The 26786-nt window shown below is 34.8% G+C and overlaps 1 protein-coding gene across 3 annotated transcripts in view; it reads left to right on the top strand.

Moving 5' to 3' along the window:
• The first annotated feature begins 16905 nt into the window (after positions 1 to 16905).
• Positions 16906 to 26786, top strand: part of LOC149575675 (carbon catabolite repressor protein 4 homolog 4-like) — a 140618-nt gene continuing 130737 nt past the window's right edge. Inside the window, exon 1 of one of the 3 annotated variants that reach the window (XM_089815439.1) lies at positions 16906 to 17054. Coding sequence is in view for 2 of the 3 variants with exons in the window: in XM_089815437.1 (XP_089671563.1) it covers positions 17429 to 17536 (108 nt within the window). In the remaining variant the exon portion in view is untranslated. Of the gene's footprint in view, positions 17055 to 17293; positions 17537 to 17972; positions 18114 to 26786 lie in introns of those variants that run through there. The other 2 variants (XM_089815437.1, XM_089815438.1) reach the window with 2 other exon arrangements.

Consider the following 26786-nt stretch of genomic DNA (forward strand, 5'->3'; position numbering starts at 1 on the left):
GTGACTAAGGGTTAGGTATGAATCAACAGTTGTGATTCATCCATTTTGCTACTTAAACCTTCCCTTTATTTGATTGGATGCATGTAATTCATAGGGATTCCAACTTAAGATTCATCCTTATCTCCAAAATATCATAATCCAATCTTTAAGTCAGCTAAAAAATGGTTTATATAGTGGTTTGTGCCATTACAAACAACTATGACAAAACTATCTTACTCAACATCTAAAGTCTTTGATGCTTCGCATATGCTAATTTCTATACTATGATTTGACATCTGAATAACTCGACATGCACTGCTTACTCGGCTCCTAAATTACTTAGCATACACTGTTTGCTCGGCTCTTGAGTGAATCGACACATGAGAGGCTCGACACTCAATGTGGACTTGGCATGCTCTATCTTATGCATGTTGTGCTCAACATGTATTACTTGTGCAAAATGAACTAAGTAAATGAGTGTATAGACACTCACTTATCAATACCAATCTGAGATCAACAATCTCCCCCTTTGACATGAGTGTCAAAAACACTTGGTCATGCATTAATATCCTTATTCTTATGATCATAACATATCTCTTATTCGACTTATGTACAAAATTTCAAAAATATCAAAATTTTGCAACAACTTATACCTCGAAATCTTATCACTCCCTCTAAGTTGTTAGATCTGGTTCTGTACTCAAAATTTTGTACTCTTGTTGAGTAGATATGCCTCAACTAATACTCTTTTACTTCATGTTTTTTGTGATGTTCTTTTCTTTCTCCCCCATGCTCTTACTCTATTTTAGCTTAACTCTTTTTTTTTTTGTTTTACTTTCTCCCCTTTTTCTTAAGCTCACTTTTCTCCCCCTTTTTGACACTAATGTCAATTGGCTATACACTTATAATGTGTTTTTCCAAGAAATATTTATGGACCTCTAGTATAGTCTTAAGAGATACATCCCATTTTTCACATGATACATCCAAAGACTTAATTTGGATGGCCAGCTCGACAACAAAGTGGACTAGGCTATCTAATGTAGAAAGATTGGGGTCTTTCTTCATAAGAGTTTTTGCATAGCCTAACTCCTTGTGAAAATCTCCATGTGTGGAGTCAATGTGGTTTGGATGCTAATTAATTTGGCCCTTATATTGGCTTCTTTTGAAGATAATGCTGCAAAGTGACTCTGGGTTTGCAATAAAGTTCTAAAATGCTTCTCACTTTGAGCTGGAGTCATAAGCAATTTTGCACCTGATGCATTAATTCAACTTTCCAAACTCAAAATGTGACTCCTTGTTTCTTGTGTGAAGAGTGTAGGGTTGCATAGTTTGGTGTACAGTGAGAAAATGTTCTCAAGTACCTTCTTCAAACTTTTTTCCTTAGTTGCCAATGCAACTTGTGTAAGTGCTATATCACCTGATATTTTCTCATTCACTTTACTTTGAAATTTCTTTTCAGACCATTCTAACAATTTTGCATTAGGGTCAAGGTCTACATCACTTACCTTTTCCACTATATTTGTCAATTGTTCAATCAATGGCTTGGTTTCATTTGGGGTAGGTAGACTGAACGCATCTAGGAAGATTTCTTTAATATCCAACAAAGCTTACTTCTAACTATGCTCCCTTCTGAGCAGTTCGTGATGCTTCCTTCTAGCCAGGGCTTCTTGTACTATACCCATCTGAGCTCTATTGTTATTGTCGCATAATCATAGCTTGGCAAAACAATCACTTTATCTAGGCTTACATCTCCATATTGTATTACTTCTTCTGCCTTTGATGAACTTGGACTAGGCATTGAGAATTGCAAAGGTGTTGCATATGTGCTCAGCTTCTGAAGAGTGTGACTGGAAGGAGTGCTAGATTCTAGTAAAGTTACCAGGGATTGAATTATTGCTTGCTCCTTCATCTTGAGTGTCAACTCAGTCTCTTTAGGCTTGTCCTTTTCTACCACAATGCCTTGAATTGCACCTTGTACATGTGTTGGAGGTGTAGATAAGTCTATCTGACCTATTTGACTCTGTATATCAGTAGTGGCTTTAGTTTCCACTATGTCCTTTTCAACTGTATCATCCTTTGTAGGTGTAACTTTTGGTACTTTATCTAAAGCTTATACATTAGTGACTGGAGGGGTGATGGTAGGTGGTTCTTGTGTTTTCACCTCTTCCCTTGTAGTGTCAGTCACTAATTTTTGGATTCATCTACACTCACTAATACAAGATTATCACACAATTTAGCCTATAGTGTAGATTGATCAAGTATCTTTTTCAAGTCTTCCTCTATTAGGGGATTGATGTTCTGAGCAATTAGATAAAAAACATCCTTTACTATTATTGTTTTAGTATTTACACTTGTTATTTGTTGAGGGTTGACATCTGGCAATTATGTATCTTGTACGCTCTATTCTTCCTGCTACTCTACCTCAGCTGTTGCTTGGTCATCTATATTCATTTTTGTACCTCCCTCAATTGTGTCTTTATTGTTATCATCTTCATCATCATCTTTAACCTCAATAGGCTCTTGTTCTCCTTCTTTTATTGTAGCAAGCCCATATGTAATTTTCCACATTTGTGTGGTCTTCTTTACAACATCTTCAATATTATTCTGCAGTATGCTGAAGGCTCTATATTTTGGGACAAATCTAACAACATATTTCTTTACTGCTTTAGCAATTTGTGCCTTGCTAAGTTTGGGCATAACTTGAGCAAGTGATGTCTCCCTAATTTTCCTTTCTAGGTTCAAACAATAATGTCATTTCTGCTCCACTCTTTCATATTAACTTTTAGGCATAGAGTTTGCAATTTCTAGTGGGGCTTTCTTAAAATTTTCCATCATGGCATATATTGCCTCCTCTACTCGATTCTTTTCAACTTTTCCAAGATTATCAAAATCAATGTGAGAAAATCTTGACAAATCTACATTATTCCTAACATTCTCACATAGATTGTCTAAATATGAAGATGGATTGTGACTCACCACTTGGAATTGGCTATTGTCATAATTTTTTGTTCTTTCTTCATCAGATTCAACTTGAGCAATGTATTTTCTCCTTGGTCTTTTCAATGCTCCTCCTTCTTGCTATGTAGGTTTGATCTTTTCTTTTTCCTTTTGTATGGTGACATGTGCACTAGCCCTTTTGGTAGGTGTAGTAGGTTTGGGTTGGCTTGGTTTAGTAGTCTTCTTGGACCTTGTCACTAGTTGAGCCTTAGCCTTTCTCTTCTTTTGATTAGTAGGAGTAGGTGCTTACTCATCTTCTTCTTCCTCGACACCTTCTGCAATTTCTACTTCTTCCTCTTGCTGATCTTCTCCCATTCCTTGTGCTAATGCAAGTGATGCTTGGGTCTTGATGTCTTCTTCCTCTTCATCCTCTTCCTCTTCATCCTCTTCCTACTTGGCAGCTGCACCAAATTTAGCTTTCAATTTCTTTACCAACTTCTCCTTCTTCTTTATGATAGAGGTATTCTTTAATTCCATGGTAATCTTACATTTGACCATATCATAACTACCAAATGCTTTGGCATCTTTATCTATATCTTCTACAAGTAATGTAGTTATTGATACAAAGGCTTCATCTACATTAATTTCATAACCTAATGGCCTTAGCCATATTACCCTTGGAGTTACTACTTGAACAAATGTATAATCAACATCAACTAGGAAACAAACACCATCATAATGTTTTTCCACTAATGATATTGGAATCCTCAATCTTTTCTTCATAGATTGCTTAGAGTCCTCAAAGTAACTGGTCATTATTGACTCAAAATTTTCACCTAGCTGCCACAGACTTGTTTGCCTTCAATGCCATAGTGCCACATGTAGGAAATGTGTTTAGAACATAGAAGAAGATACATATCAAGATAGATCCAAATTTGCACTAAGCACTTTTTATCGTCCTTATTGCTCCTATGTTTTCAATCAATTGTTGTAGTTGCAGCTCGACTATCATGAATCCTACTCAATACAATCCTAATCCATTCAATTTTGGAAATATTTGAGGAATCTAGGGCACAAGTTAGCCCTTTCATTTTTACAATTTTGAATTCTTCCCTCAATACACCATTTTCACATAGTCTATCATATGCTTGTCTGACCTCCATTTCTCCAATACTCCCAATTTTACAGTTGTAACATTTTCTAACATCTTGAACCATTAAAATTTTTGGTGATATCATGTATAACGCAACAAAGGGATCTTGTTTATATGCAATATCTGGTATGGCCTTGAAAATCAGTTATTTGACCTCATTACTAACCAATTGAACATTCAAAACCTCTTTAGCCTCTATTTTTTTTGCCTTTAAAGAACTAGACACCATTATATGAAACAAGGGTTTATGAAAATAGAACTAGTGTAGCTCGACACACGATAAATACCTTGCAAGATTTGACAAAATCGTGTTGAACCATTGTTCAAATCTCCTGCAATCACTTTGGATGAATTTCCTAATTGCCTCTTGCTCTTCTTTCTATTTCTCAATTTTGAAATGATGTAAAATTAGCTAAAAAATGATCAAATACCCCTTTGAAGTACTGCAATTAATGTTGGGTGCTTACACAGTTGTAAGCTTGGCATTAACCAATTTTAGGCTCACTCAACATCCACTAGCATTTTCATTCATTCGAAAACCATTATAAGCTTGGAAACAACTAGCCAGTCTGTCAGCTTGACATCCTCTAACATTCCACTCAGCAATTGTAGGAAACTTTGCATGCTTAGCAATAACATGAAAAACTTAAAATTTTCTTTGATTCCTAATAACATTTTGCATCTTTATTTGTGCATATGTAATCTTTTCAGTACTAAATCCTTTGGAATTGATGCATGATATAACTTTTGAATATCAGTCCCATATACCTCTTGATTGCTTAGTTTGATGAGGTGTGATCACTTGACCCATTGGGTCACGTGATCCCTTCTCCAGTTAATGTGTTGCAGTCCTCCTTTTTCTTTCATGTCTTATTCAAATCATTTATGATATTTTCAATATATGCCTTGCCTTTGCCTTTATTGAATTCAAAACTTGGTGTTTTTGACCTTGTTGGACAATATCGACTGATGTGACCAATCTTCAAACAACTAAAACATGTGGTTTGACTCAACCACCTTTTGTAGTCACTTTTGAAGTGTGTTCTAATACAATTCTTAGGAACATGTCCATACTCTTGACAATAATGCCAACTATATCTTGTATTATAATCCTAGTTATAGGAGTTGCCATTATTCTTTACCTTTGTTTGCCTGTTTGATAACCACATGGGTTTGGATCTGCACCCAAAAGCTCTATGTCCATACTTTTGAGAGTTATAATCTTTGAGTGTACATGGTCCTAGTTTTGCATTCATGTGCCTGATGACCTTGTTTGTTGCACTTATGGCAGTGAACCATGCTCTTATGCTTGGTATTCTGATTTACAATCTTGCTCTTGCACACATTAGTAGTATGTCCTTTCTTACCATAATTATTACAAGTAGGTTTAGAATTCTTACTTTTGTTGCTCCTTTTTTCAACACTTTTGGGTGATTCTCCTTCTTCAATACTTGTGTATCCCAGTCTAGATGTATCATAATTGGATCTTGCAAATCTCAATAATTGCTCAAAGTATTTGATGGCTTCACTTGGTCTATTGAAACTTTCACCAAAATCCTTTTCCCTTTTTAGGTCATTATTCAATTGCTTATTGTGCAACTTCAACGTTGTTATCTCAATATCCTTGACATTCAATTCATAGTTGGCATTCATCATTTGACTTAGAGTATCCACTTACATGTTGGAAATCTTGGTTAGCTCTGATGATTTCTCTTCGAGTCTGTTGGTCAAAACTCTTTTGTCTTCTTCAATCATGGCTTTGTCTTCCATAACTTTCTTCTTTTGTTCAGTCACCTCACATAGTAGTATGGTTTATTATTCTTGCTCTAACTTGAGATTTCTAATTTCCTCAGCTTAGGCTCTATTCTTTTCCATTGAATCTACAACTATTGCATCAAATTCATTGGAGTCTCCATTAGCAAATAGCTTAGTAGTGTCCATCTCTTTGTATTGTGTGTCATTCTCCTCATAAGCAATTTCCTTCCTTCTCTTTAAAGATTTCTTTAAGTCTTCTCTTGCTTCATTCAGTTCATGTAGAATGAGTTGTATTTTAATTCCCTAATTCTCAATGATCTTTCCCAACTTGTACACTTCCATTTCCAAGATCTTTCCTCAAAGTTGCAAAGCTTCTCTATCAGAGAACTTAGCTCTGATACCAATTGTTGGAATTACAATAGGAAAGGTAAACTTTTGGGGGAAGGGGTGTATCAGTAGTTTAAACTTTGACCCATAAAATATTCACCACACATCCATCTCATACATTCAATAAGTAAACTGAAATACCATGTAAAGCATGTACATCTAAATCATGTAAACAAGTAAACATTCACACGTATATGACACTAGATATGATTACCTAGAAACCCTCCAATGAGAAGGTAAAACTGGGGTGGGGATGACACCCACAAATCTTCACTACTACAATAATAAAGTGTATCCAATGAAGGTTACAATGTTTGATCATGAAACATGATCTACCCTGTGAAAGGTCTACCCTATTAAAGACTTACAAAGATTGTTAGGTCTCACCCTGTTAGAGGATTTCAACACCCTATTAGAAGTGCGCCTTGTTAAAGGACTTCAACTCACAATTAAGTAAGCACCTTGTTAGAGGATTTCAATATAACTTGTTAAGACTACTCTGTTAAGAGATTTAATTGATTCACCTATTAGAATGACTCAACATTGATCTTGTGGCTAGCACTTTGTTGCTTGATGACATATCATCTCTAAACTGATGTATTCTTGATCCTTCTTGATCAGATGTCTTGCTGCTATATACTATCTCCTTCCTATGTTCTCCTTTAACTAATTCTACAATGCAATTTCAATTCACAATACCTTAGCCACCATGAATGCTCTTTTTTCACATGCAATCTTCTCTCTTTGCTCCTTCCACTCACATATGAAGTTTAGGGTTTGTCCTCCTTAAGAAGACCTAGGTGACTAAGGGTTAGGTATGAATCAACGGTTGTGATTCATCCATTTTGCTGCATAAACCTTCCCTCTATTTGATTGGATGCATGTAATTCACAGGGATTCCAACTTAAGGTTCGTCCTTATCTCCAAAATATTGTAATCCAATCTTTAAGTCGGCTCAAAAATGGTTTACATAGTAGTTTATGCCATTTCAGGCAATTATGCCAAAACTGTCTTACTCGACATCTGAAGTCTCTAATGCTTGGGATATACTGATTTCTATACTATAACTCAGCATCTGAATAACTCAACATACACTACTTACTTGGCTCCTAAATCACTCGGCATACCCTATTTGCTTGGCACTTGAGTGGCTTGACACTCAATGTGGACTTGGCACGCTCTATCTTATGCATGTTGTGCTCAACATGTATTACTTGTTTCGCATGAACTAAGTAAATGACTTAAGTGTATAGACACTCACTTGTCAAAATCAATCTGAGATCAACATCATCACATGGTCAAACTACTTGACTTACCTTGGATTGGTCTCTCAGTAGACTGTAGATCCTTAAGTGTTGAGTTACCTTGGACTAATCACTCTAGACCCCTAACTCTCAATGCGATCCATGCGAAACTAGAATACCCTCTCATGAAGATGAGGAAAACTAGTCATACCTCTCACTAGGTATCATCTCATTCCCATCCTTAGCCTGTACAAGCACTCAAGGCATGGGGAGGCAACATCTCTAATTATCTTTTTACTGATTTCTAAATATTTTAATTACTATGTTATCACTAATTACACAACTTACAATGAGTTACCCTTGCAACTAATTTGGGCCTCGACTCCCACTGCAAGTCACTCCCATAGGATGCACCTAGACTACCTTCCCAAAACTCAAAAACCATAATTGCGTCTCATACCAGAAAATAATAATGACCAAATTTGGTTCTATAATAGGCATTCCAAAAACATAAGTTGGTTCTCAAAACCCCAAGTCATCATAAATGGTTATCAAATAAATCTCATAAACATAAGTCTTTATTTTGAATCATAAAGTACATCATGACATCCAGTCAAAAAATCATAAAAGAAATTTCAAAAGCCTTTAGTGCACATCCTAGTTTGGCCAATTATACATGTCACATCAAACCATCATGAAATAAATATCACAAGACTTTAAACAAACAATAAAGAACCACATAGTTTTCAACCATATGATTTAATTCCATCATTTTCTATTGTTAGTTTGAGCCATAAAGATGTGTTTAGCAATAAAGTAAGAATATATATATATATATATTGATAAATGACCAAAGCCTAGATTAATTATTATTATTTGTTCGAATTAATTATTATTATATGTTAAGCGAAGGTAGATTTGAACCCAAGACCTCCCACATGAGAGGCTCGCAAGTTACCATTGCATTGTAGGCTTTTGCCTATATATATGTATAATTTCATTAATACACTTATTTAAATTAATAAGTATTTAAATATAAAATCTCCTTGTACCTATAAAATATAATATCAGATTACCATGTTATTAATTTGAATAATCTTAATCATAAATGACTTAAATAACATAAATGTATATGGATAGATTAAATATTAATATCAATTTTATTTCTACAAAATTAATATGAGCGAGTCCAATATTAATATTTGCCTTCTTTAATTTATAATGCAACTACTATTATCTCAAACCTGAAATTATAATTATAATTTCTCTTAGAAAAATCAAATAATTATAACTAGGTGATTAAATAGCGAACTTCACCATAACTTCTCTTAAAATATAACGTAATAAAAAAAAAATATTTATTAACTTCCCACTTGCATAATTAAATATATAATAACTTATATGCAACTAAGAGTTTAACTAGGCTTAAGAAAATATGAATACTAACATCCATTTTACAAATAAATGAGTACTTTTTTCTTTGAAATTAATTTAAAAAAAAAATTCAAAAAAAACATATTCTAATTTTTTTCAGAATTAATAAATAATAATATTAAAAATAAAATCAAAAACTAAATTATATATTTTTAAAATACTAATAAGTGTGCAAATATACTTTTCACATTTATAAGATCTTTGGAAACATGCAAGCATAATATACTTAGCTTTTTATCTTGAATGTATTTATTTTTATTTTTATAGAAACATTATCAACCAATAATTCTATTTAAATTTGTGACAAATATATGTTTTGTTTGATAAATCTTTACGAAATCCCAATTGATAATAAACATTTTCCTCTAAAATTTAATATTGAATTTTCAACAGTTGCTCAAAATATGGATTCTCTAAATCAATTTTCAACAACATAATTCTACAGTTAATATTTGACAACATTTTCCAAACAATGTTTGAATCAATTCTATTTCTTAATTGAAAATCATAATTTTTTTTCATATTTTATTCCATAAATTTCAACTAATAAATTTCAAGAATATGGCAAACATGAGGTAGATAAATATTCCAAAATTATTTCTACAAAGGAGTTCTCAAACTCTACCTCATTCTGACAATTGAAATTCTGCACAATCTAGTGAATATTGTAGAAGTTGATGAAAGCCAACTTCATAGTGCGCCAAGATCACCAGCATGCAAATAATTTGTTGAAGAGAAACCGAAGAAGGAATGAACAAGAGCTTGGAGCAACAAAGTGAGAAAATATATTGCAACAATGAGAAAATGAAATTGTTGTACCAAAAATGCAAAGGGAGAGCCTGTTTATAAAGGCCTCAAGGAAGCTTGTACAACAAGCTAGAAAGAGCTAGGAGATAAGGTTGATAACTAAGCTTACATCCACAAAAGGTGGATTATCCTCCATGTGGGTGAGAAGATAAGTGTTGTCAACAACTTCTAGAAGAAGTTGATAAAAGCCAACTTCACAGTGCACCAAGATCACCTGCATGAAAATAACCTACTGAAAAGAAATCGAAGAAGGAATGAACAAGAGCATGGAGTAACAAAGTGAGAAAATATATTGCAAGAATGAGAAAATGAAATTTCTGTACCAAAAATGCAAAGGGAGAGCTTATTTATAGAGGCCTCAAGGAAGCTTGTAGAACAAGCTAGAAAGAGCTAGGAGATAAGGTTGACAACTAAGCATACATCCACAAAAAGTGGATTATCCTCCATGTGGGTGAGCAGATAAGTGTTATCAACAACTCCTAGATAACAACTAATACATGTTGTCAACAACTAAGATAAGTGTTGTCAACAACTCCTAGGTGACAACTAATAAATAAATGCATTTATCATAAGTAAACTTAAGTAAAGCGTAAATAATTATTATTTACTCTAACACCCCCCTTTATGTGCAACTTAGGGTAATCACTTAAGCTTACAAAAGCTAAGATGAAATGCATAATGGGTCCTATCAACTAGGCCATGTTAGGTACCTATGTACAAAGAAATCTTTGTAAACCAGAGACAAAGGAGAAAACCCAGTGGGAAAAACTCCTCTCCAAAAAGAGATGAAAAAATAACAAAAAGAAAATGGCTCAAGAGACTCTCTCAAAACCATAAGCAGGCCCCGCATGAGAGAGAGATGAGACACCAAATCCCCCTCAGAATGATGGATCCCTTGTAGAAATGAACAAACCAATGGAACTCCAATGCGAAAGAAACAAGGGCACAAAACAAGGAAATCACTGAATGACTAGAAGGCCTAATTGATGCTCAAAGGAGAAAACATGAGGATCCTAAAAGGGAATCCCCAATGCAGGTGTGTTGACACTATCATGAAAGAGGAGATGAACATCCTCTGTAGAATCCACAACAACTACACCTGAAGGTTTGATGAGTGGAGCTGGTCGAGGGTTTGGTAGAGCTAAAGAAGAATCTTGTGGAAGAGAAAAGACTTCAACTAGATGTGGTGTGGTGATCTCAGGAACAATACAAAGGTTCAAGTGTCCTGACTACACCACATGATGCTCTCGCAAAAGAGAAGAAGTATGCTCTGATAATGGAGACGGTGAACCAAAGTGCAAGAAAGTGTGGAGATGGGTGGAATGATCAACTGTCCCTATAGCAATAAGACCTCCAACTGCACAATCCCGAATGAAGATTGAATCAACAGTGAACTCAACTGTCTTCCCTGATCCATTACTTGTAATCTAAGAAATCAAGAGAAGGTTTGCAAATAGAGATGAAACATAGAATACATCATTGAAGGTGTCATCTTGAATGCCAACTGAACCTTTCCCATAGAATGGTAGGGCAATGCTATTCCCCATGAGAATATGAGGAATGAGAGAAGCCTCAAGAGTAGAGAAGACACTGTGAGAAGATGTCATATGGTGAGAAGTACCTAAATCCAGTATCTAAGGGAACCTGGGAAGGGGATGCAATGGATGCCCGTAATGCATGACCCTATCCAAAATCTGATGTAGATGTCGAAGATATAGAAGAAGACTGAAAGACAAACCCCTGTGAGGTAGAAGAAGATGGAGATGAAATAGTACTCTTTTGAAGAAGAGCTTGCAAATCTGCAATCTATTTCTCATAGCCATCAATTCTCTTTTGAAAATAATGTGCCTCATCATGAGATCCTTTCTGAAAATAGGAATAGGTAGGAGTCTCAGTCTTCTTTTTCTCCTTATTCTTAGAAGAAGAGCATGGACCAATAGAGTGCTGAGAAGAGGAATCAAATATCTTCTCCGGCTTCTACTTCTATGTATCCTTGGCAAGCAATTCCTGTGACGATGAACCTGTAAGTGAATCCATCTGAGTGAGCTTGGACTACTCACAAGTTAACCTGACATATAATATCTAAAAAGAAGGCATCTCATGTCTGTTACCCAAGGCATTCATAGTGGAGTAGAAAGTGGAAGAAAAAATTTGATACTGCCCTCGCAACTTTGAGAGTATCAAAAAGATACACTCATCATCTATTTTGGTTTTCCCACATCCTTGCAAAACTATACATAGAGATTTGAACTTCATCAAGAAGTCTTCAATGGCGGGGAAGCTGGCTGGTGACAAAGAAGTCAACTCTGCATCAAGCTGAAGTGCCCGAAGCTCATTCATTGTGCTAAAAAAAGTCTAGAATTTGGTCCAAATAGCTCATGGAGTGGTCAAACCATCCAAGTGAAACAATAGACTATCTAAAATGTTCAGTGCAATCAATCCCATGGCTTCATCCATTTTGTTCTTGTGCTAAAGAACCTCAAAGGGGCACTGCATAATAGGCTGGTTCTCATCTAGACATGACCATAGGCCTCGTGACATGAGAAGCCTAGTTATTTGTGCTTTCTAGGTGTGATAATTGTGTGGCGTGAGCCGAGTCACAGAAGGATCCGACATTGAGAGAAGAAGACAGAAGTAGAAGGATCTTATTTTAAAGTAAATTATAGAAAATAAAATGCCCCTCCACAACTGATAAAGATATCCCTCAAATACCAAAGGAAACAACTATAGAAAGCATAAAAACTGAGAAAAGAACCTAGATTTCGGATGCAGAGAAGGAGGAAACATAAGCCTCTACTTCAACACCAAAAATGGGAGCACAAATGAACTTAGAACAAAATGAAACTAGCATCATTATCTTTGTCTTTGAACTAGCTTTTTGGTGCTTCTTTTGGATTGGAAAAATACCTCTCTATACTCAAGTTATGGCCAAAAAACTAATTGCCGCTCCAAAATATAAGCTCAATTAAAAATTACAGACAAGGCAAAAAATTTGACGGCTGTACGATCGTTAATTGGACGTTGCCAAAAAAAATTTGACTGCCAAAATGTTGATGTCAGCAGCCAAAAAATGATGTCACCCTGCTAGAAAGTGATGTCAATAGGGTGGCTTGGGCTGATGATGTCATGCTGATGTGGCAGGCCAGAATGATGACGTGGCAGCCAAAAACTAATGTTAGATGCTAAAAAAATTAATGTCACAGGTGGGGAGCTAACGGCATGGCAGCGACCGTGGAGCGACGGCGTCGTGGTGTCTTTGCAATGGTGTGACTGTCTGTGGTGCTGCGGTCGTGCGACGATATTGCCGCGGTGGCGTGGCTATGTGTTTTTTTTTTTTTTTTCTATCAAAAAAAGTCTGTATAGTCCGTACAACCTCTTGGGGGGGTACATTTTTTTTTCCACAAGCTTCAGCCACCAAAAACAAAAAGTGTTATATGGATCCTAACTGTAACAAGCCTTTTGAACTCAATGGAAGCGTCTGTTTAGGCCCAAAGTACCCTGAAAAAATTCTCTTCCTCTCGATTGATGAAAAAATCACAAACAAACTAGAGTTTGTGTCTTCGAATTGCGACTTCAAAAATCTTTCAAACTAGGAAGCAACAGGGATGCTCTAATACCATGTAGAATTTGATGAAAGCCAACTTCATAGTGCGCCAAGATCACCTGCATGAAAATAACCTGTTGAAGAGAAATCAAAGAAGGAATGAACAAGAGCTTGGAGCAACAAAGTGAAAAAAAATATTGCAACAATGAGAAAATGAAATTGCCATACCAAAAATGCAAAGGGAGAGCTTGTTTATAAAGGCCTCAAGGAAGCTTGTAGAACAAGCTAGAAAGAGCTAGGACATAAGGTTGCAATTAAGCATACATCCACAAAAGGTGGATTATCCTCCATGTGGGTGAGAAGATAAGTGTTGTCAACAACTCCTAGATGACAACTAATAAGTGTTGTCAACAACTAAGATAAGTGTTGTCAACAACTGCTAGATGAAAACTAATAAATAAATGTATTTATCCTAGGTAAACTTAAGTAAAGCATAAATAATAATTTTTTACTCTAACAAATATGCACAATCCAAATATTCTCAAGCTTTCAACAATTCTTTAACTCTAATTTCCTAATTGCTCTCCCAAAACCTGTATGTGTTCAAATGACAAAAATAAAGTCTCTAATAAAGAGACCTAACCCTACTTAAGGTTTCTAATATCTAATTTACAAAAAAACAACTCACTTTTAATTAAATATGAAATAAATCAATTTATTAATCATTCCATGCACACTCAACACAACTTTTAGTTAAAATATTCCTTTTACTTTCTTTTCTCCACTTAATTATTTATATACAGTACTTTTAAAAGCATAATTTATTATTTTAATTAATAATAATAATTAAATGCCATTATTTAAATGCAACCCTAATATAATCATTATTAATTAAGTAATTACCACAAATCAATGTTAAATATTACATATGCTTTTAAAAAAAATCTAATTTCTCAAATTAGACTTTTAAATTAAATATTTTAAATTAAAGAAAATATGTAATTAACTTCTAATTAATTAGATATTATGATATTTTATTTTTAATTGAATAATATTTAATATTTATAATATTATAAGATTAATCCAAAAGTCATAGTTAAATTATTTACGATGTAAATCACATAGCCAAAACCACATAAAAACACATAAGCAAAACTGACCAAAGTCAAAGTCAAACAACACACGCAAAGAAAGACTCATGGGTTTAAAAAGGGTAGGCAGTCGGATACATGTCCTCCTTCTTAGGACAAGTAGTTCAACTTTGTCTAGGATTAGAGCTGAACATTATCTCCTCATTCTTACCATTGAGTTATTGCAATAGGGCATGCTCATCCTGTTGATTAAGGGAAGTCAATGCACGGTACCTAGAACCTGCACAAAAGATGAGTGCATGTACATTTGCATATATATCTAAGCTAAACAGGTAATGATGGGGAGTGATACATTGTGTAGATCTCGACTAGCAGGTGACTACGACTCCCTCTCCTAATCACATTAGACACATCAGACAAATATAAAACACACACGTACACCATACACATGCAAGTATAGGTTAAGTACCATAAGTAAATCATGAATACACATAACATCAAATTTCACTATTAAACCTCATCATCATGAAGATACAATAATCATCATTCAAAGACATATCATATGACATCATAAAAAAAAATTACATTTACATATTGAAGTATTTACATTCAAATATTACTTAAGGGCTATCATGTTTGCAGGAGATTCAAATAAAGCTTGATCGAGAATACACAATGATAGCAAAAGGGATGAGTATTAATAAACCCTTCATTACTTTTGTGGTAGGCAAATTCAAAATCCAAAGTAGGGTGAGAAATAATCAGTCATTTCAAGCAATGCTTGTACTTGATTTGACTTGCTTTGAGTTAAATTTGTAATTGATATGATGGTTTCACGAAGTCAAATTTGTATTTTAAATTTGCATTGTTTATTTTCTCTGTTAGTGAACCTTACACCATTAGCTATCCACACATGAAAAAATTGCAGTTGGAGTTAATGCTTGAGGATGTCATTATGTTTGTGGGTGAATGTGTAGATTAGAGCATTGCAAGTTCAACATTTTTAAAACATATTATGCACCAATAGTAGTGCATGTATGTAGGTGACTCATAATATTGTGCACCAATAGTTGTCCATGTTTGTACATAAATTAAATATGTACTGTACATAAATTAAATATGTACTGTACATAAATTGAATATATTTATATTCTTTGAGTAATCCATTGTAATTTTAATTGAAAACAATCAAGTTTTTAAATAATACTATTACCTTTCTGGTGCAAGTTGATGAGTAGTAGAAACATAAACGCACCAATAGTTGCGCACTTGTAGCATTTACTTATTTACAATATAGTTAATGTTTATTGGTTATGTAAGTAATTACTTTTGACACTTTTGCTTGGTAGGAAATGACTATCAACATAGTTTTTATGGGGGCAAACATCACAAAAATGTCATGATTATTGAACCACCTAAAAGCTACACGGACTTTCCCCTACTCTTGACTTTCATAATCTCTTAAACACCCATTTAACACAAACCTAACACTACTAGTCTTGGGAAGCAACTTGTATTATCAAATTTATCATCACTTGGAGGTTGTCCAAAGAAAGCCTTGAAATATGGATCCATTTGTTTCAAACGACCTATGAGTAAAATACTTACACATCCCTTTCATCTATCATATAAATTAATGACTCTAATTACCTCTAGAACATCAATGACCCCACTGCAAATGTAAATGAATTAGGAAGCATGCTCCAAGTTCTAAGTTTTCATTGTTTGAACAAGAACTTGAAATACAATTTGTACATACACAAATTTAAAAGCACTTTAACTATTGATTGAGAATGTCTCCATATGCACACCATACACGACAAATTTCAAATACCAATCTTATTGTACATTGAAATGTGGAATCACAAATTTCAATTAATGAACAAAATAAATGGATCTCATATTATTTACCAAATATGATAGTTTGAATATGTCAAGATATGCCATGCAATTTAATTTAGAAAAAGGCATTGATTAACTACTTTTAGATAGATTAATCATCCATTAACAACTAGACTGCAACAAAAAATCTCTCCTATAAGCAATAACTAAGAACATTTAGTTATATAATCAACTTCATCTCCCTTTTCTTATTTAATTTGATTTTTTTGGAACACATTATGTAAAAAATTATATCATTTTAAAATTTTGATAGAGAAATATGAGCTTAAGAAAATATCTCAAAGAAGTATGAAATTAAGGTGATACCTTGAAAATATATGAAATTGAAATGATTCCTCTCTAATGTCATTAAAGATCCAGTCTGATTGCTTATTTGTTATAATTTTATAAATTTTAATATTAATAAATGACATAATTAAAAATATACTATAACATTCAATTATACTAATTAATTAATTCATAACAATCTTATTTATTTGAAAATTTAATTATAAATTTAAAACTAACAAAATCTCAATGAACTCTTCCTCTAGTGATGAAATAACAAAATCTCAATGACCTCTTCCTCTAGTGATGAAATTGGTGAAGTTGATGAAATTAGACAACCATCCTCATAGATCTGAACCTCCAATGAAAAACACAAAACTACTGAAACTACCTAAACAGAAACAGAGAAGCCGCTGTAATTGCCGCTCATCCTCTTATTTAAAATTTTAAATATTTTACAGTTCAACCTTAAAGAGAGGATTAACCGGACCGGACTACCTTACAAGGAAGAGACTTGTTTTCAGGGGAAAAGCTATAAATATCGCCTAAAGCAGGTTTGTGAAACAATTCCCTATCTGTTTACTTGTGGTCATGAGAATAATGAAAAACATAACCTTATTCTGTAAAATAGTTTTTAGTTCGTGAATATTTAGTTAAGTCCACAAACAATCCTATTCTTCAAGCTTTTATTTTAGGTTCTTTTTGCTGTCGGCTGTAAAAGTTAAAAAAAAATTCTGCCAAAATTTTGATGGCCAGAAAAGATAGAGGATATATACTTAACAGCTTTCGAAGCCAAAATTTAAATTTATGGTTAAAAAGGAGTAAGAATACATTTGGGGGTCCCTAAAAGCTAAAGCTAGTGGATATTCTTATACGACGAGAGTGAAAACTCCCAACAAAGAACAGATTCTCCAATCCACTGGGAAAAATGTCCTCAATGTTGGGAGGTGCAAAGTTCGGCGCCCTTCAAATGATTGATAAAGCACGCATGTCCTCCTTGCCAGTACTACCATCTTGTGGGCTTTACCGTATACGGGTGTGGCTTTTCCTTTCTTTTTTTCTCTAGTTAACTTTATTTAAATTCTTACCTTGATGTGGTTTCCTTGCTGTTTTGAAACTATGTATTTATTGGTTTGCTTATCTTTGAGCAATTTCGAAAATCTCTCTCGAGACAGATATTCAATTCAAAATTTCACATGCATAATGAGTATAGCTGCATACAGGATTTTGTTCAAAAGTTTGGCTCTAAACAATAATTTTTGGTGTAGTTGAAGTATTTGCTCGATAGTTTGGCTTTAAATAATGCCTTGGGGCGGAGTTTGTAGTGAAGTATTAGTTCCTTATGTAACTCTAAATGCCTTTTGAGCTTGGTAACGCGATTAACTGTGCTTGTGCAATGTCTTTTGAACTGCCTTCTTGCTCTTTGCCCACTCGAAGCCTACATCAAAACACGGTTTCAGCGTTGGTGCCCCTGAAATGTTTTGGTTGCGTGCGTGTTGGCATATTTATTTCATCCATTCGTTAAACTTCTATTTGAGGGAACCGTGAGTAAGATGTCTTGGTGTCTGGTGTTGGTTACAGTCGGACATTTGTGTGAAGTCCGATCCATAATGGTAAATCCTGTACCTGTGAATAACTTGTGGGTCAGATGCAGAGTACCCTGCAGCAATAATAGAAGGTCCTGGTTTGTGAGTCTTGGTCCAATAATCCTTGTATAACCACAATATTGTAAAAAAGTGTTAGTATATTTTTGTGTTACTGCCTGAATTGGCAATGCAATCTTAATTAGAAATTTGTCTATGTATCTTGGGAAAGATCTAAAAACAATTTGGCATTGCAATCTTAATTGGAATATTGTCTATGTATTTTGGTCATTAAAGTTAATCATGAGATTTATTTGTGTTACATTTAATGATCTGAGGCATAGTTGAAATACAATGCCTCATACATCTATGAACACCACTAGGGTTTATCTCTTTATCCAATTCATAATTGTTAAATGATTACCTAAGGAGTGACGAATGATCCAATCACACACTTTTCTTCATTCAAAAAACTCTACTTGTCGATAATTAGTTACATGATTCTAGTAGTCTGACTAATTTTATATCTTCTGATTATATCGTAGAATGATTTTTTGTTTAAATTGTCTTCAATGACTTTAATTTTAGATTTGATCAATAATGGAAATATAGTGTTTTTTTATTCTACCCTTTTAAGTATCAAGGTCTACGAGTATATTGTTCTCTTAGGAAGTGATGCCATGTTCCGTTCAAGAATTGGGGCATGCTTTTCTTCTAGCAAGACTTGCTTTCATCTCTACATTTGTCCTTTCATCCCTTGTAGTCATTTTTCTTCATCTTGACACCCCAAACATGTCCTTATGAATGATTGGGTAATGATCCCCAATCATCAAATACTGACTGTTCATCTATCAAGCATATTTGTCTTTATGGCGAGACCATTATTAAACAAGATTACTTGAGTTTGGAACCTTCATGATTCTAGATAAATCTTGCCATATCACATCAGCCAAAACCTTAAGTTCCATCTGATTAATTTTCATTGAAATGGATTCACGCTTTTGCATGCGAAATGTTTGACCAAATGTTGAAGGACTAAATATAACCAAGATCAGTTGTGCAACAAATAGGAATTATTGCACAACTAGGAAATGTTGTGCATCCCTTATGAAACGACTACAAGTGGTCGCACAGCAACTAGGAAATGCTTTTGCAGCAATTGGAAAACCTTACACTGGCCATATGAGACTAATTTGAATTTTTATTTATTGATTTATTTTTAAGTGGTGCAAGATTGCTTGTGGACCTGGGTGCTAATGACCATTTTGTAAAATCTGAGATCGAGATTCCTTGTTAGATAGATTCATCTACACTGCTTCTTCAACTGCTCTTTTTTTCCATTTCATCAAGTACTCCTTCCTCTTCTCTTCTTAATCATTTGTGAGTCTATCACTGCTTCCACTTAGGAAACTCTTCAACCCACTCTTCCATTGATGAATTTAAAACTTTGCTTGCCTTTCTGCTTGTTTATCCCTCATAATAAGGGTGCAAATCTGCTACATTGAAAACTGGCAAGATATCCACTCCTTTTGAGAACTCTCTCTCATAAGCATTTGCTGCAGATTTCCTCAAGACCTTATAATGTCCAAGTTTCTTGTATTTTTCTTTGTTATAAATCTTGATTGGAAGCCTTTCCTTAAATGTGCTAACTAACTTTCCAACTTCAAATTCTTAATCTTTTTTCTTGAAATCTACATGTTTTTACTTGATCATACATTTCTAGAAATTCTCTTTTGTGCTCATGAATATACTAAGCAAAATCCTTTGCTACTGCACTTAATCTTTCCGAATGAATTTTACTTCTCAATTCATCCAGCCCACTAGACCTGCATCCATACAATTTGAAAAGTACTCTTTGCTATACTCCTAGTAACTGATCTGCATGCAAACACAGTTTGTGCCTGTGTAGCATCCAGCAGTCTTGGCTTCTTTTCAACTAAACATCTCAGTCTTGGCTTCTTTCCTGCTAAACATTTTGACAAAATTTTTGAGGCTTTGATTGACAACCTCTGTTTGCTCATTTCTTTTGTGGATGATAAGTTGAACTATAACCCAACTTAGTGCGCAACTTTCTCCATAAAATATATAAAAAAATTGCTCACAAACGTTTTATCTCTATCCAAGACAATGCAATCTTACTACTGTAAAGAACAATAGAAAATCATGAGTGGCATAATGACTTCTCGTAGTTATGAAATGTGCCATCTTTGAACATTTAACTATGTAGTCAGTGGTTTTGCTGTTCATGAATAAATTTGTGTTAATTATGGTTTTGTTTGTGATGTAATGACATTTGTTTCTGATGGATGATTGTTGGCAGTCTAAATAACTTCAAGTAGTATTTATTGTACCCAGTTTTGGTATTGAGAACAACTTCTGATTTTGTATACATTTCATATGGTATCAAACAACATATCTTTCTAAGCCTATATTGTGTTGACAATTATTCTAGTATGTTACTTTATGTTATGTTGTACCAATAATATCTTTGTTTACTCTACATATATTATTAGTGCCCTAAGGGAGTGTACAATGAGAAAAGGGAAACAATGCTAAAGTGTAGATTACTCCAAACTTGCATATTCAAAAGAAGATGTCCCAACAAGTTCAAGTAGAACCCAAGTGCTGAATGAGATACTGATCTTTCGCTAAAGATGTGTAAAGTGTGGAATGGAAAGAGGGAAAATGAAATGATAATGCAACAACAGAAGCTAAATATGCAGATATAGATAGATTTAGAAATTACAGACTGATAACTAACTACCAGAAATCAGAAGTGAGCTAAAAATAGAGGTCTAGACTGCTACATTGACGCATGATTTCAATTTTGGCTGAAGTTGTAGGGTACAAAATGTTATTGACATTCTGTACTTGAGTACAAAACGTTATTAACATTCTGCATAAAAAGATCCAAGAATTCTATAACCTTTTTCTGCATGCAGAAAAAATAGGGAAAATGTTGGGTAAAAGAGGTTTGCCTTGGTGAAACTCCTATTTAGGAATCAACCTTGAATTAGAAAAGAAATTGTAGAAGGAAATGAATGTAAAACGGTAAATTTTTGATTCACCTTGCATAGACCCTCATGAGCAGATGTAGAAATGGTTCATATTGATGAAGATGCTTGATTATTACTTGAATTGAATGTGTTGAGCTTGAATGTAATGAGGATGGAAGGTCTCCTTGCTTGATTATGAACTCCTCTACTTAGCCTTCATTGGAGAGAAGCTTACTACAATGGAGGAGATTGCCTTCAATTTACCTTGGATGCTTGAAGTAATACTAAATCCTGGATGCCTACCTTCAAATCTAGAGTTCACTTATTGGCTTGGATGCTCTTGAAATATTAATCATTGATATGATTGCCTGAATAATGGACTCTAAAATGAAGAGAGACATGGCGTTTATATACCTCATCCCACATTTCGGAATTAAAAAATATGCCAGGTCGACCACAGGATCTAGTCTCTCCCTAAAATCTTGACATAGGGCTTTAGACCAATTTTGAGCCAAAACAAGTGGGTATATAATGCTTATAATGTTATGTACCTAGGGAAATTAACTCAAATTTGAATTGGGCGAGGAGTGTTGGTACTTCAAGTTTCACAAAATTTGAAGTACCATAGGTGATCCCATAGAGACCATCATAGTGCCCCATAAATCATCCCCACAAGATAACCATGAATGATTAATCATTTGAACCTAGGTTATCACCAAGCTTTTTTATTTAATGCACTTTCACAAAGATTGAAGATATCGAAGTTTTCTATGAATGCTTCATCATAATTGTACTAGATTCACAGCCCTAGCTCAAACAAGGAATGTTGTGAAGCATATTTCTAGTCATCTCCATTGAAACATGCTAATTGTGAAGTTACTGTATGCAGGTTCTTTCAAAACAACAAGACTATCGGTGTAACATGTCTCAAACATGTACTGATTTCATTTTATCTATACTAAACTAGATATCTATAGAGCGAAAATGAGTTGGCTTGATGCCAAATGCTTTGATAAAACATATCTTGTAAGTAATAAAAAAAAGATTCCAAAATGTCATTCAACAATATGGATATATTGTCATAACTATATCGACATAACAATTATGAGGTTCAATTGATGACAACAACATTGTTACTCATGGGCCCATCGGCACAACTTAATGAAGGTTGCACTAATGAAGGAAAACAAATAACAAAGGATGATTGGGAGATGTTTTATCGACAAGGTAATCAAAGTAGCATACAAATATTGGAGAAGCATAAATTCGTAGTCGTCAACTACACATATACGTCGATGAAATATATTGGTGGGACTTATGCCAATGAAGTGATTACAAATGAAGGTTAAGATGTTGTCATAGCTGACTAAAAAGCCTAAGGATAGTCCGATGCTTTGACCAGTGCACTCAGTTATGACTATGTTGTCATTGATGTCAAGGCAATGAACGAACGGTGACCAGTATGGAGCCATGTCCAGTGAAGTACCTTGAACTTGTATGTGCAACTCTGGTTCACAAGGGGACTGGAGAAAGGTGAAGGAGAAGCCCAATAAAGGCGATGACAAAAGACAACCACTTAGATAGAGTCATGCTAAGTAAAGTAAGATTATAAAAGAGGATGATAAGCTTGCAAGGAAGACAGGACGATCGGTAGCCATGACAGAGGAATTAGCCGAGTTAGCAAGAGGAAGCATGTAGCAGGATACCCCTGATTACCACATCATGAGTAGGTAGAAGTGCACTCATCATTGCATTTAATGGTGATAAATGTTGTCACATTGAGGAATAGTCGAAATAATTCAAATTTGAATTCTTTCTAGCGATGCAAGCCATCGAGGTCACAAAACACCCACGACTTCTATTCGTACACACTAAATCTAACAAGAGTGGGGCATAACAGTTATAGGACAAGCTAGGAATAGGCCCGAGAATTCAAATTTTGATTTTGCAAATTAGGGTTTCCAAGCAGAATCAGCAAAGACTATAAAAGAGAATGATGCCTCAAGATATAAGGTTAGATTATAGGTTGGTTAGCAAGAGTGCCAAGAGGGCCAAGCGAAGTGTAATCTTGAAGCAAGGAGTGATAGTGAGAAGTCACAAATAGTGTGAAGAAGCTAGCGTGTTGAGGAGAAGCTAGTAAGCTTGGACAACACAAGTGAGAAAACATGCAAGAGCGACCAGTGCAAGTGTGTAGCTGATCGTGTCTGAAGGTACAGAGCCGAAGGAGGGTAGAGCATAGTTGCAGACAGGTCCAAGGAAGAGTAAAGGGATCTATACTCATGCTAAGTATAGCAGCTATTTCTTTAGATAATTTCGTAGTTGTTTACTAATATCCACAACAAGTCCTATCGAGGGTGGACCCTAACGGGTTCTCTGTACTAAATCCCCTAATAGCCACACATTAACTTGTGTTCTAAAGTCCTTTAACTAGGCTGCTCCTAACAGGGCAAGATCTTCACAGGTCTTATTCAAATTCCTTAACCGGGTGACACATAACAGTGTCTTTGTAATCTTCTAATAGGGATAAGTTCTTGACCTAACGCACTTCAAGAGAGTGCAAGCTTTGTGAGGATCGACTCACACACTGTGGTTTTTACCCTAGCTGAGTTTCCAAGATATGATTACTATGTTACGCATTGCTATGTTTGCCTTCATTGTTTATGCTTAATCCTGACGTGGTAAGTTATAGCTAGCACTAACTTGTAAAGATAAAAGGATAAAAGATGAAATTACCTAGAGTATACTGATTCACCCCCCCAAATATACTAACTTGTTAGTAGGATTGACAAAGACATCGGAAGAGGTCATGCTGATGGGATGACCAATTGAACATGATACTATCTAGAGGATAGGACTTTAGTTGAGTTGACAGTTTATAGTTACATTTGTGGGAAGCATCACATGGACTAAACTGATGAGAGAAAAAAAAAAAATGAATAATGTGTGTGATTGTGTAATGTTCCTTTGCCCTTCGTCTCCTCTGGAAAAGATCCTCTTCTGTCAATTGGGAAAAATTTCACCCGATGGGGTTATTGTAGAGGCCGTACAGACTGCAAGTAGTAGTACAGATATGGGGTGGGTATTGTACGATTACCGAGGATAGACATTGTACGGTTTGCAATGCATGGTGAAGCAAGGGAGACACCGTATGGTGTCTAGGGATGGACATACGATATCTAGGAAATGTTGTATTGTATGCAGGAATGGCTGTACGGTATGCAGAATGGTCGTACGGATGATGTAGGGAGGCTGTATAGGGTTTTATACAATGAAGGCCGTACGGTGAGAGGAAAATGGAGAAAATACAAGGCAGTATGGATGAACGGATGGGTATGGCTAGGGAGATTGATCATTCATGCATACTTATAGATCCGAATTCATGAAACAACACCAAACAACAATAGAGAATGAACACATATAATCCTTCAATTAATATTTGCCGAAAGATGGTGCTCTGAATTGTCAGATTTGAGCGAAGTAATGCAGGTGATGGAGTAGGGTGAGGGTTGATTCCCACTGAAATTGGAAAACCAAATAGGGAAGGTCTTTCACTTCCGAAATGGGGAACAAAGAATCCCAACGGGAATTTGCAATACTAAGAAAATAAATCAAATTTCATACCTAATGACTACCTACAAGCTGTGCTTGAATACCCGTTGAGGAAAACTTTCCGAGGGTGTACAAAGATAGCTGACGGCAGCACAAACTACGGAAACAAAACAAAAATGGGTCAGAGATATATCAAATCAATCGGCCCATTAACAATAGTTTGATTAATGATTTATTTTATAACGGGAACATTATAGTCCTTCCGTCCCAAATTTTGTTTGTCCTCAAGCAAATGCAATACCGGATGCTGTAGAATGTGTTTGCCCTCCCATGTCGCATCATCCAATGGTAAGTGTTTCCAACATACCAAATATTCCTTCACTGTGCGGTTCCACAAGGTCTTCTTGATAGGCCAACACTGGGAAAAATAATTAAGAAATAATTAATAATTTATGATGAAGTTTGGCTGGTCTATACGTGTCAATCCAAGAGTGTAAGCTTGCGAAAGGCATCTGAGCAATCTGCTATCAAGGGATGAGAGTTGTGATTTGAGTGATTATGGATGCAGCTAAAACACACAAAAATGAACCTATGGAAAACTGAAATAAAACTGCGACAGGGAAACAGTCACTTCCTGCGATAGGAGCTTGATTGAAGCCTATTGAAATAATTTGGACAATAAAAACATCAGAAATGAAAATGTCTTTCTAGCAGAAATAACAATATAATTATCTCTATTATATGGAAATAATAATCATATTATATTAAATCAAATTTTAATCTAATATGGAAATAATAATTATATCATATCAATACAAATCAGATTACAAACTATTACAAAAACAATAATCAAATCAATTATTAACTCAAATAAAACATTATATTAATGAAATACAAACATACCACACTGGAATAGAAATCAGAAAACACACCAGACTAAAATATAAAGTAGAACATTCCAAGAAGTGGGCCCCCTCCTTAGTCCGTTAGGTCGTGAGATGGAAAACGTGGAACACTGGATCAATCAGCAGAATTGATAGTCTTTATTTCGTAGGAATAATAAATTTTTTTTTAATACATCTTCATAATACATTGCTTATATAGGAAGCACGTAAAAACTGCATACAATAATAGATGTTCTATTTTTGTCTGGAGGCCAACAAACTAATAACCTGTGCATACTGAAACCACTAATATGAAACTGAGATATACAGTGGTTTTGCTGTTTTGTATAACGGAGCAGATTTAGGCATGAAACGGTTTGCACATTTTGTATTATACAGGAAAACCAATTCCCCTCCTTTATTTAGATATAAAATGAGTTATAAAACTTTGGAAGTAACAGCTCCCTTGAATCTCACGGTAATAATACTTTGCAGATTTCTCACCCATAAACTAAGATGGTAAAATCATCTTTTAATAGTAAATAAGCTGATAAATGCACCTACGTAAATGATTTTGCTGTCACACTAACAAATGTAGCTGTAGCACCAAGATGATGTGGTAAAGAGAAATGATCTTCAGTTTATCAACCACATACATTGGTTCTTTGTCCGAAGTGTAACATGAAGAGCTTGTAAAATAGGTGATAGGAACATCTATACCCATAAATCAACATGTTGTAATTATAATAGTTAGTAAAAGAAATCAATAATACATTTTCCATATTTTAATCCCAAAACTTCATTAAATACTACTTATATATATTAAACCATATACAATGTAAATTAGTAAAATGGAACAAAAGGGAATGGAAATGGAATAGGGAAGTAAGTAGGAAAGTGCATAAAATGGATTAAAATATGGCATTAAATAGGTTGTAATTGGCTCTCATCACTTCTCACGTACTTCAATGATCTCGGCTGGTTCCAATATGAGCTTTCCTTCTTCATTGAGCGGCGGAAGGTTTTTAGCTACCACGATGTTCTGTCTCACGGCTTTCTTCAGGCATGAAATATGAAAAACGTTATAAATACGGCTCCCCTTTGGAAGTTCCAGCTTGTAGGCGACTTCACTGATGCGGTGAAGTACATGATATGGGCCATAAAATCGTGGCTTCAGTTTTTCTTTTCCCTTTTCCTTCAATGAGGATTGTCGGTATGGCTGGAGCCTGAGATAGACCAAGTCTCCTACTTTGAAACTCCTCCCTATTCAGTGT

Source organism: Cupressus sempervirens, chromosome 2 (genome assembly GCF_028749045.1).
Source record: "Cupressus sempervirens isolate cs-2001-9-10 chromosome 2, ASM2874904v1, whole genome shotgun sequence".
Taxonomy (NCBI): domain Eukaryota; kingdom Viridiplantae; phylum Streptophyta; class Pinopsida; order Cupressales; family Cupressaceae; genus Cupressus; species Cupressus sempervirens.